General features: G+C 54.8%; 1 protein-coding gene across 1 annotated transcript; it reads left to right on the forward strand.

Moving 5' to 3' along the window:
- The first annotated feature begins 791 nt into the window (after positions 1-791).
- On the forward strand, positions 792-10,753 carry SPATA20 (spermatogenesis associated 20). The gene is given in 16 exon segments (XM_005424592.3): positions 792-1,075; positions 1,167-1,231; positions 1,595-1,749; positions 1,979-2,122; positions 2,360-2,561; positions 2,659-2,789; positions 2,883-2,987; positions 3,487-3,561; positions 3,773-3,985; positions 4,142-4,249; positions 4,251-4,338; positions 5,072-5,240; positions 5,655-5,863; positions 5,974-6,173; positions 6,275-6,355; positions 10,013-10,753. Coding segments are annotated over 16 exon segments (2,226 nt in total). The 5' UTR covers positions 792-965; the 3' UTR covers positions 10,184-10,753.
- Positions 10,754-15,127: the final 4,374 nt, after the last annotated feature.

Here is a 15,127-nt window from a genome sequence, read left to right on the forward strand (position 1 = left end):
TCCGACCCTGGCTGCGCGCCCCGCCAGCGCCGCCGCGCCATCACCGCGTCCCCGCCGCTCCGCGAATCCTCCCCGCACCTCTCCCGTGCCCCCCTTGTCCTCGCTGCAGCGCCCGCGTCTCCTAAATCCTCCTGCAACGCCCTGTACCCCTTCTGCATTTCCTCTAGATTCTCCCTGCACCTTCCTGAGTCTCTCATGTAGCCTTTTCGCAGCCGTACACTTCTCCTGCCTTCCCCGGCATCCTCCCCATATCCCCCTGTATCCTCCCTAAATCCTCCTCTCACTACCACAGCCCCTGCAGGATTTTACGTACTCTGTATTACGTACTCTGTAGCCCCGTTCTTCACCCCTTTCCCACCTCCTGCATCCCAGCCCTGCATCTCTCCTTGCATCTCCATATCCAAACCCCGCATCTACCCAGCAGCAGACAAGTCTCCCTGCCCCCCACTCCCCTCACCATAAAGAGCCTGTGTCCACCCTGCCCACATCCACCCCACGAGAGGGGATTTTTCTTTCTGAGGGGGTATTCTCCCTGCGGACATGCAGGTCAAGTCCTGCAGATGCTGTTCTTGCATTTACAGATGTTGAGTGTGCCCCCAAAGTGTGCTGGTGGGGGGGGCAGCTCTGGGAATGGCCTTCACCCCACCGTGGGTGGGGTGTGCCAAACTGGAGAACAAGCTCCTCTGAGCTTCCAGTGAGTGGGAAGGACTTGTAACGTCCTAGGGGGGATTGGGGTGGACTGAGCCCCAGCAGAGCTATCTGGGGCTGAGACTGTTTCCCTTGGAATAGGGAGCGAGTAGTGGAGAGCAGCACCCTGTCCTGGGGCACAGCAGGACCTGGGGTGGCGGTGCTGATGCTCTGGTCTGTCATGGCTCCGTCCAGAGGCTGAGCTTTGTTGTGGTGAGCAGGGAAATCCTGAGCCTGTTTGGTGTCACAGGCACACATTTCTAACGGGGATTGCAGCCATGGCCACGGTGGGGACACCCGGCCCCCCCAGCGTCCCTCATCACACCAACCGCCTGATTAACGAAAAGTCCCCGTACCTCCTGCAGCACGCCCACAACCCTGTGGATTGGTAAGAGCAATAGGGAGCCTTTCCCCTTCCTCCTCCTCCTCCTCTTGTCCTTGTGCCTGTGGGGCTGAGGGACTCTTGTCTTCCCCCACAGGTACCCTTGGGGTCAGGAAGCCTTTGATAAAGCAAAGACAGAAAACAAGCTGATATTCCTCTCAGGTAATCAGAAACAAGGCATATTTCATGTCCCCATATGTTGGTCAGTAGATGATCAGATAAGCTGAGCTGCATCCTGAGCTGGTGTGTGATTAGCCATGTAGGTACGGATGACCACCAAGCAAGAGAGTACAATGTGCTGGAGTAGCTCTCTCTGAAAATGGGCTGCATGCAGGACCAGAGTCCTTGGTCAGCTTTTAGGATCAAGAGCTGAGGAGTTCAGGAGACTTTTCTCCTCCATTTCTTGTCCAGGGAGGCAGCAGCTCTTGCCCATAGCAAGGGTCCCCATCTCTGAGTGTTCTCCCCATCATGTGTTTCCTGCTCCCTGCAAAGGACCTTTCCTCACCTGTCTGAGCTTGTTTGCAGTTGGCTACTCCACCTGCCACTGGTGCCATGTCATGGAGGAGGAGTCCTTCAAGAGCAAGGAGATTGGGGAGATCATGAATGAGCACTTCGTATGCATCAAAGTGGATCGTGAGGAGCGGCCAGATGTGGACAAAATATACATGACCTTCGTGCAGGTGAGGGAGGCATGGGCAGGGCCCAGGAGGCTTTGACTGGTTCTCTCAGGGTGTTGTTCATTATCATGTTCCTCAGGCAAGCAGAACCAGTATATGGGGTGGTCTGGATGGGTCTCAACGGTGGACAGAAGCACGCATCTCTCTTTGAATGAGGCTCTTGTTTGTGCTGGAAGGGCACAGAGCAGGTGCCTCTTGCGTGACCTCGGTGCACATGCGTTTTGTCTTTCAGGCCACCAGTGGTGGAGGTGGTTGGCCTATGAGTGTCTGGCTGACCCCAGACCTCAAGCCCTTTGCTGGGGGGACATATTTCCCTCCTGAGGATGGAGTTCATCGTGTTGGTTTTCGGACGGTGCTGCTCCGGATCGCAGAGCAGGTGCGGGGCAGGAATGGTGTAGCAGACAGGGCTGAACCAAAGGGAGCACAAGGAAATTGGTCTTGGCTTGAAGGGTAACTGAGTTAGGATGAGGAAGAGTAGCCCAGAGAACCAGCCAGAGCTTTGGCTTGGTTAGAAGTGGGTTTGAGCTGATTTGGGGAGCATGATTGAGAACTGGAGGTGTGGTTTGGACTGGTGCAAGGCAAGAAGAGCTATCTGTTTCCCATTGCATCTTAGTGGAAGGAGAACAAAGATGTCCTGTTGGAGAGTAGCCAGAGGATTCTGGAAGCATTGCGACACACATCAGAGATCCGCGTGCAGGGCCAGGAGTCACCCCCACCAGCCAAAGAGGTGATGGACACCTGTTTCCAGCAGCTCTCCAGGTCCTATGATGAGGATTATGGTGGATTTTCCAAATCCCCCAAGTTCCCCACCCCAGGTCAGTCTGGTCTCTTCTGCTGAGACTGCTGTGAGGCAGACAGCAGTGTGGGGGCAGAGCCCACCCCACAGCCTCCCGTTATCTCCCTGTGTTTCAGTGAATTTGAATTTCCTGTTCACATACTGGGCCCTGCACCAAACAACTCCAGAAGGTGCCCGGGCACTGCAGATGGCTCTGCACACCCTCAAGATGATGGCCCATGGGGGCATCCATGACCATATTGGTCAGGTAGGAGTAAGTCTTTGGGGGTAAGTCCCTGTCATGGCCAGGAGGTGTGAGGTGGAGATCTGAGGTAGAGACGTCTTCACATGCTCTCTGCAGGGGTTTCACCGCTACTCCACTGACCAGCACTGGCATGTTCCTCACTTTGAGAAGATGCTCTATGACCAGGGGCAGCTGGCAGCCATGTACAGCAAAGCCTTCCAGGTATAGCTTTGGCATCCCTCTGTGTGGCTCCCACTCCTGCAGGCTGCAAGGACTGGCCTGGTTTGGGGAGCAGCTTCAAAGCCTATTCCCCAAGATACTCCCCATCCCACGGGCATGGAGCAATCCAACGCTCCCCTTCATCTCCTGTTGTTTATCCAGAAGTGCTGCACAAACGTGTGACAGTGTAGCCCTGGGGCTTTGAGCATAATGGGGGAAGAAGCAGCCTTTGGGCTGGTTTTTGCAAGTCAGCAGACAATGCTGCTGCCTCTGACTTTGGTGTAACTCCAGCATTACTCTCCACTGCCCTTTGTAGATGTGCAGTACTCACTGATAGGAGATTTCTGTTGAAGGTCTTACTCTGAATCCCTCATTTAAAATCCTTGGACATTCAAATGCTCCTTTGCCAACTCTTCAAATTGAAATCTCTCAGCATATCTTGCTGTGTCTCTTGCCCCCTCCCACCCATGTAACACTCATGTCCACCCTCTGTCTCACACAGATCTCTGGTGATGAGTTCTTTGCTGATGTTGTCCGAGACATTCTGCTCTACGTCTCGCGTGACCTGAGTGACCAGGTAGGCTCTTCCCTGAGCTGACCCAAAGGGAGCCACTTACCCTACCCTAGGATGTGGCTTGGAGCTGTTTTTCCCTCCCTTCCATCCTAGCTGAGCTCAGTCTGGAGCATTACTGAGGCTCATTAGCCAGACTGCCAGCCCTGCAATGATGGGGAGCTGGCTGAAAGTGTTGTCCTGGAGCTGGAGGATCTCTCTGTTGCACTTTTCCCAGGCAGGAGGTTTCTATAGTGCAGAAGATGCAGATTCCTACCCAACCACCACATCTAGAGAGAAGCGAGAAGGAGCTTTCTGTGTGTGGACAGCCAAGGAGCTCCGGGCTCTCCTCCCTGACCCTGTTGAGGGGGCCACAGAGGGGACAACCTTAGGAGATGTCTTCATGCACCACTATGGAGTGGAAGAGGCTGGCAATGTGGACCCCATGAAGGTGACGGAGAGCAAAGACTTGCCTAGTGTCAGGAGCACTGATGAGGGACCTGCATCCATAGGCATGGAGGGATGGCAGAGCAGCCCCAAAACACTCAGAGTCCAACACCTCCCAAGTCTGATGGCATTTCTAGAACATGTGTCCCTCTCCCTTCAGGACCCCCATCAGGAGCTGAAGGGAAAGAACGTCCTCATTGCCCGCTACCCCCTGGAGCTGACGGCAGCCCGATTTGGGCTGGAGCCAGGCCAGCTGAGTGCCCTGCTGCAGGGATGCCCACAGAGACGGACTGTCCTCAGCCCGGGCACAGCGGCCACGGCCACACCTGGACACCAAGATGCTGGCAGCATGGAATGGTGAGGGGTGGCTCTGCTCTGAGGACACATGCCTTGGCTGGACCCCCACCAGGGCATGGTAGCAACAGGTCCTGCTGGGACTGAGAAGCTCCCACAGAGGCACTGGGTAGGCTGTGATCGGGACCTGTGATCAATGGCTGTGTGGAGGCAGCCCCACACCTGCAAGCCTTGGGAGCATTGGGATACTGCTCTGGCTTTTTTTTCTTCCCCAGCTGCCAGCAGAGAGCAGCAGAACTCTTCCCGTGGCTCAGTTCAGCTCCTCTGGCTGGGCTGTGGGGAAGGGGTCTGAGTTGGGGACCCAGGACCCTGGTGGGCACAGAGCCCATCCTTATTGCTGCATGGGTGAGGGATCACAGCACTGTGTCTGTCTGGGGGTCCTGCCTCAGGGAATCACTGCAGGACCCCCGGCTGTGTTCCCAGCAGTAAATTCCTGGGTGTTTGGATTTGGAGCTGACATGGGCTGGAGTCACCCTGCAAACTGGAATAATCTTGAGCCCTGTATCTGCCCACAAGTGAGGGCTCAGCTCTTGCTGGCCTTACAGTACTCTGCCTATCTTTGGTGACAGTGAGTGACTTCATTAATGATTGGAACTGAGCAGAAGAGCTAAGACCTGGCCTGCTGCCATCAGGGAGGATGAGCTTCACGTTGAGCCTCCTTCCGAGAACTGACAGTGACCCTCTCACTGATTCCGTGTGCCCCCCCTGACCTGTCCTGCTGTCTCTGCCTCTGCAGGGCTGATGATCTCAGGCTTTGCCCAGGCTGGGGCTACCCTGGCTGAGCAGGGATATGTGAGCAGGGCTGCACAGGCAGCTGCCTTCCTGAGGACACACCTTTTCGACCCTGACAGCGGGAGGCTGCTGCGGAGCTGCTACCGGGGCAAGCACAACTCAGTGGAGCAGTTGTGAGTATCAGAGACTCCACAGACTTGACTGGCCACCTGCAGGTGCTGCCCAGACCCCCAGCAGTCCCTGTCCTCTCTTCCAGGGAGGACCGAACTGGGAGGGAGGGAGGCTGTTGGTTTTGTGTAGAGCTTCACTGCAGTTTAGGAAGGATTAGTGTCCCCCAGCCAGTGAGGAAGAATTGAAGTCAAAACCTTTCCTGTTCCTCATCTTTCATGTTGGCAAGTGTCTTCCCCTACCTTCTCCTCCTGTACAGACCCTGGGGCTGAGCTGTGTGATGGCCACAGCCATTGCTTTGCTTGGTGGCATCTTCTTGGGTATCAGAGACCAGTAAGCAGGGCTTTGCTGGGTTGGAGAACATTTCTAACCTGCTCAGTTTAGAGATTCTGATTTTCCTTCCCTGTGTGCCACTACAGCGCTGTGCCCATCCAGGGCTTCCTGGAGGACTATGTCTTTGTCATCCAGGCACTCTTTGACCTGTATGAAGCCTCGCTGGACCAGGGCTGGCTGGAGTGGGCCCTTCATCTCCAGCACATGCAAGACAAACTCTTCTGGGACCCTAAAGGCTTTGCTTATTTCTCCACTGAGGCCAGCGATCCCTCTCTGCTCCTGCGTCTCAAGGATGGTGAGCTCAGGGACCTGGCAATGTGTTCCGTGGATTGTGGTGTGGGAGGACGGGGCTGATGGCAGATGATGGTGAGGCACTGGGCTGATGGCAGATGTTGTCCTTTGCAGACCAGGATGGAGCAGAGCCCACGCCTAACTCAGTCGCTGTCACAAACCTGCTCCGAGCAGCTTGTTACTCTGGTCATATGGACTGGGTGGAAAAAGCTGGCAAGATCTTGGCTGCCTTCTCAGAGAGGCTGCAGAAGATCCCGATAACCCTCCCAGAGATGGTCCGGGCCACTGCTGTCTTCCATCACACCCTCAAACAGGTATGGGCAGGGGCTCATTGTTCCCTGCAGGACCTGCAATGGCATGGGTGCAGTTACAGCTCTGTTTTCTCCCTCCTGCCATCCACCCTCCCCTTGGACAGGTTGTCATCTGTGGGGACCCCCAAGGAGAAGACACCAAAGAGATGCTGCATTGTGTCCACTCTGTCTTCAGCCCAAACAAGGTAGAGGTGCTCCCTGCCTGCCAGCCCTTCCCTGGTCTCGGCCGTCTGCACTGCTGGTGTTTCATCCCTTCTCTCAGTGCAGCTGTTGCACCCATCCTCCTCTGTTCTGCCTCTCTTCTGGGAAGCATCCTGTCCTTTTCATTTCTAAGCACAGCCACAGGGCCATGGCTGAGCCCTGCACTCCTCTCCCTGCACAGAGCATGGGCAGCCCGGCCTAGAAGTGGCTGCAGCAGTGGTTGTTATTGCTGCTGGCTGTTTACACTGCTCTCAGTGTAAAGCCCAGTGCATTCCCAAGGGGAAACCTTTCATTTCAGTGTGAAGGTATGATGCCTACTGTGGATATGTCATGTCCTGTGCAGACCCACTTAGTATCTGGGTCACCTGCTGCCTGGAGACACCCTTGCATCCTTGGAAGGGATGAGGCAGTGCCTCACTCCAATTCTGGGTACCACCAGCTGGGAGAGGCTGGCTTTTCCCAAAGCTCTTCTCCCATTCAGCAGCTGTTGCTGTGTATTGGGGTTCCTGCCTGACTCTGCTTGTCCTCATCTCTGCTTTGGGATGTATCAGTGCATCCCACAGAGGGGCTGGAGTTGTTGGCTGCACCTGGAACTGGCAGGGAAGGGCAGCACAGCAGCTGGTGCCCATCAGCTTTGGTGGCCAGTGTCCCTGCCTTGGGAATGATGGCTTTGACCTCAGCAAAGCTGTGGAGCTGAGGGAAATAGGACTGGGCTGTGAGTGAGGGAGCTCGGTGTTTGGATTGGATTCATCCCTGGCCATTGGGTCCTGGTGCCAGGGACTGGCATGTTCAGTTTCAGTGTCTGGGGAGCTGAGGCCAAAGCACCACTTTGCCTCTGTAACCCCAGCTAGGATGAACTGGGGAGGGCTGAGCCATCAGCACAGAATCCTCTGCTCTTGTACTCTCGTTAGCTCAGCCCACAGGGGTGTCACCCCTAACCCTCTGCCCAGTGATGTTTAATGTCAGCATTGGAGGAGGAGGGACACATTCCAGGGACACGAGTGGGGCATACAGCTGTCTGTCCTTCCTCTGCCATCACCCATCCAGCAGCGCTCTTGTTCCATGCAGGTCCCTATTTTGTGTGCGAGGCCTCTATTCCCACACTCGACCTCTGTCCCTTTGAAGGATTACACTGGGTGACCCAGTTTGCAGGAACAGGAGCCCAGCACCACTGTTAATAACCCTCTGCCCACATCTGTTCAGCCCTTGGTCCCCTGAGCCCCCACTGGCAGTTCTGGGGTCTTGAGCAGAACAAATGGCACAGCCATGTCCTCCTCTTCCCAGCAGTCTGGCTCCCTTCTGCAGAGCTGGTAACAAGCCTGGCTGGTTGGGATGCTCCTTCCCCAGGGGAGGATCTTCCTCCTTCAAGCTTTTGCATTCCTTGGGGAAGGGAGAAGATGAGGGCTGGGTATTCTGGATGGATATTTCTGTGGGGGAGTGAAGCCATGGTCATGCCTGCCAGGGCTGCTTGCAGGGGACCTATGCTTTGAGGGGCATGTGAGAGGCTGTAGCTGGAAGCTGTCAGCAGGCAGGCTGGGAGTTTGCCCCTTGTGTGTTCCTCATGTTGCGATGATGGGAGCCAAAGCGGTTCCAGCTTGGGTTTGTTTCCTGGAAGAAGAATTGTGGCAGGAGGGTAGAGCTCTCCCCCAGAGGAGCATAGCCCTTTGGACATGCATCTCCCCTTCCCCAAGCATGAGTGTGCAGCAGTGGTAGGAGCATGATCTCTGGCAGTAGCAATGGCTCCTCCCCTTGCAGAGGTGATGGGAGGAAGGGGGGAGAATCCCACTTCTCAGAGAGTTGCACTACCTTTGGGAGCAGCCCACTGCCTCCCAACAGCCGTCCCTCTTTCCATGCTGCATCACACAGAAATGAGCATGCTACTGTTCCTGCCTGCCTCCATCCCCCTCCAGCTGCTCCTCAGATCTCCTTCCCTGCCACGGGAAACTGCCCTAAGCAGAGCAGCCCTGGGTCATCTGCTCCAGGGACATGGCTGATTTGGGAATTGCCTTTGCCAAGGAGTTGGGGGAACATCTCTGTTCCCCTGTGTCCCCGTTCCCTTTGTGCCAGCAGGGTGCTGGGGGCCAGACTTGTGTGCAGGAACACAATTAATTAGGTTGTTCCAGTAATTAATTCCTTACAAACCTCACCCTGAAATCCTTGCTGTAACAAGATGCTAATGATAGAATTGCATGGAGGTTGTGATTTTAAATGGCCCCTGGGTCTGGAGTAGCCCTTTGCTGCAGGCAGCTCTTTGGGGATGCAAGTAGGGGTGATGCTGATAAGGTGTTCCTGTGAGTGTTCTGGCGCTGGGAGCAGAGAGGGTTGGTTCCCTGCTCTGGGGCTGGATCCCAGCTGCTGGTATAGATCCCTGCCCTGTTAATGGTCTTTAGGGTAATTATGAAGGATCCCATTATCTCCTCGGCTGCAGAGCACTCGCCTGCCACTTGCCTTCATCCTGGCCCTGTGAGAGGACCTTGGGGAGCTTGTGAGAAAAATGAATAATGAATTTCAGATTGGACATGAGTTGGTAATTAATCACTCCTGGAATTAATTCCAGACAAAGGCAAAGGGGGAGGAGATTAGGGGGAGCAAGAGGCAGGCAGGGAGACAGGCTGAGCCAGAGCTGGGTCAAGCAGATGTGGGGTGATGGCGGATAGAACAGGACTGCACAACCACTATCCAGGGCAGGGACTTGGGGATGTGGTGCCCCCCCTGGGGACACAGTGGTGTGGGCAGCCCCTGCCAGGCATGAGTGAGGCTGTGTCTCTGGATGTCAGTGCTGGGTCTTCTGCTGGCTGTTGTGTAGAGGATGCTGCGTGCCAGGTGAGCAGTGCTGTGGTGGGAGATGTGTGTGCTGTGAGAGGCAGCATTTGGTGTCAGCATCCCTTGGTGGCATTGGCATGAGTAGTAGGGACATGTTGCGAGTGTGTCCATGCTCAGTAGACACATGCAGGGCTTGGATTGGGGTGGGCAAGGGACAGCTGTGTGCTCCAGCAGCAGGATGTTCCCTCTGTGCCTTGGGAAGGACAGCCTTTTGCTCACCCTTTACATCTGTGTCGGCATGAGGCTCGCTGCCAGCTCCTGGCCTTTCTCCTGATTAGCCTGTAAGCCCCGAGGCTTTAACAAACATTTTCCCTTTCAGAAAAGCTAATTATCCTGGCAGCCCAGTTATCACCTCTGGCTGATGCTGCTGTGTCAGCCAGGAGAGCCCCTGACCCACTGCTCATTGCTGCCTGAGTTTTTCTGGGAAGTGTGGGTAGGGCAGGAGGAACTGGGCTGCAGGTCGGATGGGGCAATGCTGCAGCTGTTTCTGGGGCTGTTCTTTGGCTGGGTAGGTGTCCCCAAGGAGCTGGCTAGGCTGGGATGTGCCGATCCCTGTGCTTCATCCTGGCTGCCAGGTGTTCGTTGTGGTTAGACTGCTGCATCTCCATCATGCTTTTTCCTGCACTGGCATTATAGGGTGTGACCCTGGGACCCTGGCAGAGGGCTGGAGTGGATCCCTTCAGCTCCCCATCCCCTCTCCATTTTGAGAGAGTGTGTGTGGGGACAGTGTCAGCCCTCAGCATGCCAATGGGGCAGGAAGGACCAGCTGGCTGGCACTGCCCGTGCTCTCTGGCTCTTACAGCTCCTTCTCTGGGCAGGTGCTGGTGGTCGCAGATGGAGACAGCGCTGGGTTCCTCTACCGCCAGCTGCCTTTCCTTGCATCCCTGGAGAGGAAGGATGGGAAAGCCACTGCCTATATCTGCAGCAACTTCACCTGCTCCCTGCCTGTCACCTCTGTCCAGGAGCTGCGTGGGATGCTCAGCCCATGAGCCCGTCAGTCCTGCTGCCCGTGGGAAGGCAAGAGTGGGACAGACTGGCACGGGAACATGGGAGAACCTCATAATAGAGGCAACCTGAGCACCATCCCAGATGGTTCCTAGCAGTGCAGTGGGGCTGTGCCCTTCCCCACCGGCAGCAGGTCGGGGTCTGCTTGCATTGTTGCTTCAGCAGTGTCTCAGCACAACTGACTGTGGTCCTGGGTCCTGTTTTTGGTATGTCCAGGAGACACCCATGGAGGAGCATCTCCTGCCTCTGTATTCATGCTTGCTTCTCACCTCTTCTTGCTGAGGAAAAGAAAACCAAATTAAACATAAATCCAGTGTTAATGGAGAAGTCAGATGTGAACAGTTAGGGTTCCTATAGCAACCCAGGGTAACACTGTCAAAAGCACCTGGATGACTTGGGAGTCAAGCGATCTTAAAAGTGTTACTGGCTACAACAGCTGTGGTATTTTTCCGTTTCAGAGGAGATTGTAACATACATTAACTGAATATATAGTGCATGGAAAAAACCTGCTGATTACAACTGTAATGTATGTAAAGTTTATGTAATGATGTAAAGTTTATTCTCTCTTTCCTCCCCTCCTTCCCTCCTTGTCCTCCCTGCTTCCAAATGGGTGAGTACCAGGTTTTCAGCATCTCTCTGACACCCTGGGCTCCCCCAGCACGGTACCTCACACCCCAGCTGGCTGGGTGCTGTCATCTGGCAGCAGAATGGCACTGCCCATTGGCTTTCTAGTGGGTTGTGCCAGGGTTTAGGAGTAACTAGCCAGGAGAAATGCCTTTGAAGTCAAATTGGAATTTTGCACTTCATTTGAGTGGAGGGGTTTTGTTTTCTCTCCTCTCTTGGTTTTAAAAGCCTGAAGTGTTTCTGGAAATCCAGCTGAAAATTGCTGGTTTGGCAGATGTCCGCCTACTTTCTTCTGGGATTTTTTGCCATCTTTTTTTTTTTAACTTGGCATCTCTGCTGTGGGGATAGATTTGACACCCATCCTCAGAAGTGCTCAGAGTGAGTTGGTTTGTGTCTGCTGGGAGAGCATCCTTGGAGAACAGGGCTGGTGCTGAGTGCCTGTGGGGGAGCCCACATAGATGCGACAATGGCAGTTGTCCCCGAAGTGGCACAGGGCTAGGGTGACATTTTGGTGCCCACCAGCCCCTTGTGGCACAGACACAGGGTGCTTTCCTCCCATACTGTGTTACTTGCTGGTGTCTCTGTGAGCAGCCCCCAGGCAGAGCTCTGCTGTGAACCTCTGTCAGGATGAATTGGCTTCACCTCTCAGTAAAACAAAACAAAACAAAAAAGAATGAGAAGTTCATTGTGATGAATAACTGTTGTTGTGGCACCTCTGTCCTCCCAGTATCTTTGCCTTGCTGCTGTCCCTGGGTGCTGGTGGCCATGTCTGATGCTTCCCACAATCTGCCTATCCCTGGAGCCACCCCTGGGCTTTATGGCCTTAGCAGGGGGTGGCTTTGCTTGAGTTCTACTGCAGCTCCCCTTCTGGACCCCTTGGTACCCCTTGGCCAGACTCGCAGCTGGGACACCCAGGGGTGCTGCTCCTCGCTGGTGGCTACAGTGGTTAAACCCTCCCAGTAGTGCTTCCTGTCCTTTCCTGTCACCAGCCTTCTGATTTCATGGCAAATGCTGTTTTGCTGTTTTGCAAGGGTTGTTTTCTGGGGCAGTTACCAGGAGACAGGGCTGGTGGGTGCTGCCCAGCCTACCCAGGCCCTCAGGAGGGTGATGGAGTGGGATCTCTGGGCTCAGGGGTCCTGTGCCACTTCCCAGCGTCTGTTTTCCTGATCCCTTCCCGCATTCCCTTTGGTGGCAGATGCAACGGCTTTCTCCACCAGTGCAGAGGCTCAGGGTGGCTGGAGGCAGCATGCTGTGCTCCCCCGCTCCTCTCCAGCTGCAGAGCTGTCAAAAAAGCTCTCCAAAACCACATCAGATAACTGATGTGCTGGTTTTTCCCCACAAACACTTGGGTTTGCCATCGGGCTGCTGCAAATGCACAGGGGGACTTCCTCCTGCCCAGGGCTCTGGGCTCACCTGGGAGCCCCAGCAGCCAGGGATGGGGAGAAACAGGTTTTCCTTGGCATCTTTTTTATATAAACACCTGCTTTAACATTTAAAACTTACACTGGGGGATGTGCAGGGCACCCCATTTCTCAGACCACCAAGGCAGATGGGAAGCCCGACACCCACAATGTCCCTTTGGGGGGTCTGGGACACATGGGGGTGATGGGGAGGCAGCATAAGCAGCCACCCTTGCTGCGCTAATGAGGCTTTCCCTCTAATTAATATTCCCTGGAAAAGCCAGCGCTGGTTCTGGATCTCAGCTTTTATCTCCTGTGGCATTGAAGTGACATCAATGGGAGATGGGCTTTGAAAGCTGTTTGTTGTGGGGGATGTTGCATCTGTGGGAGAAGGGGAATGGAGAAGGGAGTCCTAAGCCTGGATCCTGCTCCAGTGTCAATATCCCCCTCTGAAACATATGTGGGGGTGCAATTTGCAATGCCTTTGAGAAGGTAGATTGGGCAAAATAATGCGGTTTCCTAAACTGAGCACACAGTTAATTCATACACGAGCACCCACGTCCGGCACAGCTGAGCACCCCATTGCCACACACCTGGATAGCCAAGTAGCACCTGAGCACTGATCTGCTTATGCCTGAGTGGACAATTAACTCCTGCCTGAGGGTTATTTTGGGCATGAACAGGCAAGTTTTGATAGCTGGGGGCTGCTGCAGGAGGAAGTTTGGAAGTGCTGCTCAGTGGTTGCTCTGAAAGTGATTGAAAGGCTTCATAATGCCCCAAAATATCAGGGGAACCTATGACAGGCAGGTGCAGGGGGGCAGGAGATGTGGGGCTGGTATGAGTTGTCCCTCCAAAGCTAATCCTGTACTGTTGAGCCCAGTTACTCCAGTATTCACCCAGAGAGAATTTGCAGCCAGCAAGCTGCCATGGTGAATCCCCTGAGTTCCACCCTCCTCTCCTGGGTAATTTGGGGTGCTTGCTGCAATCCCCTTGCAGCAGGATGTGGGTGGGGGTTGCACCAACCCTCCTCTGGCATCCCATGGAGCCTCTGCAGGCAGTGGAGGGGGGCTGGGGGGCTCAGCAGCTCCTAATACCCTTCCCTGCCTCAGCATTTGCCTTGCACAGATGTTCACACCATGCAGCTCCAAGTAATTCCAATGTTCCTGACAAGTGAATTTGCAGCTGAGGCTGGCTGACACTTGCTCAAAACATGCTTCTTTCTTTTTAAACTGACCCTCTGTGCAGATTGGTGCCATGGACCAAGTGGACACAGTCAGGCTGTGCTGTGGGGACTCTGTGGGGGTGTCCCCTGTGGCTCAGCTGCTGCTTTAGTTTCCCCTCCCACAAAAGCGTGTCCTGGCCATTTCTATCCAAACCCTAAACCACCTCTGCATGGCTCTGGAGCATGTGCTCTGCCTGGACACTCCCAGAGCCCCTGTGTGCTCCAGAGCTGTGCAGAGCAACTCGCAGCTCTCCCCAGCTTTTGCAGGTGCCCTGGCCAAGGCATTTTGGGGACTATCATCCCCATGTAATGCTCAGCTGCTCTGAACAGGCTCTGCACCCACAGGCCAATGCTTAGAACCAGTTGGAAATCTCCCATTCCTGCCTGGCAGCTGCAGCAATCCCACCCATTTCTCAAGGGACTGCCAACCTTGGCCACTTCTGGGAAGGCAGGGAGGGGTGGGGAGGGATGGCTGAAGGCCCTGTGGCATAGCAGGAGGCCATCAGCACCAATTAAGGGTTATGCAATGGACACTTGGCCATTGCAGGCCAGGGCAGGGGTGCACATGGCCATTAATCCTCGATTATTATAGGTTTGGTATTTACTGACTGTGGTAACTGTTGCATTAAATCAAAATTAAATGTTTATTTTGATTTTACAAAAGGACAGAAGAGGATGTCCAGGGTGGAAGGTGCAGGTCTGTGGGTGCCTGGGTAGGAGGGGGTTTTGGGGGTGTACAAAGGAATCAGAGCTGCAGTGGAGGGATGGCCTTGCCATCAGTGTGGGGACATCCCCAGGTGCTGTGCCAGGCTGTCAGTCCAGGTGAGGTGACAGTGGCATCTCCACTGCCTTTGGTGCTTTGTGAGCTGCTAAATTAGAGGTTAGAGATGCTGAGGGCTCTCAGGGAGCCTGGGCTGCTAATCAAAGGGCAACAGGCTCTGCTTTCCGTCTGAGGTTTTATCCAAGACTCCAGGAGGGCGGACGCTCCTCTTCTCCCCATGGCTGGGTGGAATTAACTCCTTGTGTGCTGCGGCCTGGCAGGAGCAAGTAGCAATATTTCATGGTGTCACCTGAGACTAAAACCCACAGGAATTCTGAGGCTTGGGGAAATCCAGAGCTGGAAGGCAATGCCTAGGCTTTGGGGCCAAATGTCCTGCTGGAATAGCAGGAATAGCTCCCAGCCATAGTTTCTGGCTGCAGCATAGATGTCCTGAGACAACTTCCCTGGTGCCTGTGGGCTGATGCCTGCTGGCTTGTTTGGAGTTTTTACCCATAGAGGGGAAACCTGAATGTCTCTGTGTGACCCAGCACTCCTCCCCGTCCCTGACACCCATGAATCTGGGACAGGCAGAGCTGGGCTCGCTGCAATTATCCATGGATTAATGGCAGCTAATTTAGTTGGAGTCACAGAAGCTAAACTGGATCGATACAGGGTGAAGAGTATAAAGGAGGAATCAATAAGTATGCAGAAATCGGGCTGCACATCCCTGTGGGATGACGCTTTTGGGGCTGGGGCAGCGGTGCTGCCTGAGTGATGTGGGGCTGGGAGGGAGCGCCGGGGACATGGGAACGGGTGGCAGGCGGTGCCCGGGGCGATGCAGGCTAGCACGGCAGAACTGCGACTCAGCACAAGGCTTTCATCGGCTTAGTGCAGCTCAGCAGAGCGGAGGCCGCCGTGGCAG

This window comes from Geospiza fortis, unplaced genomic scaffold (genome assembly GCF_000277835.1).
Source record: "Geospiza fortis unplaced genomic scaffold, GeoFor_1.0 scaffold244, whole genome shotgun sequence".
NCBI classification, from domain to species: domain Eukaryota; kingdom Metazoa; phylum Chordata; class Aves; order Passeriformes; family Thraupidae; genus Geospiza; species Geospiza fortis.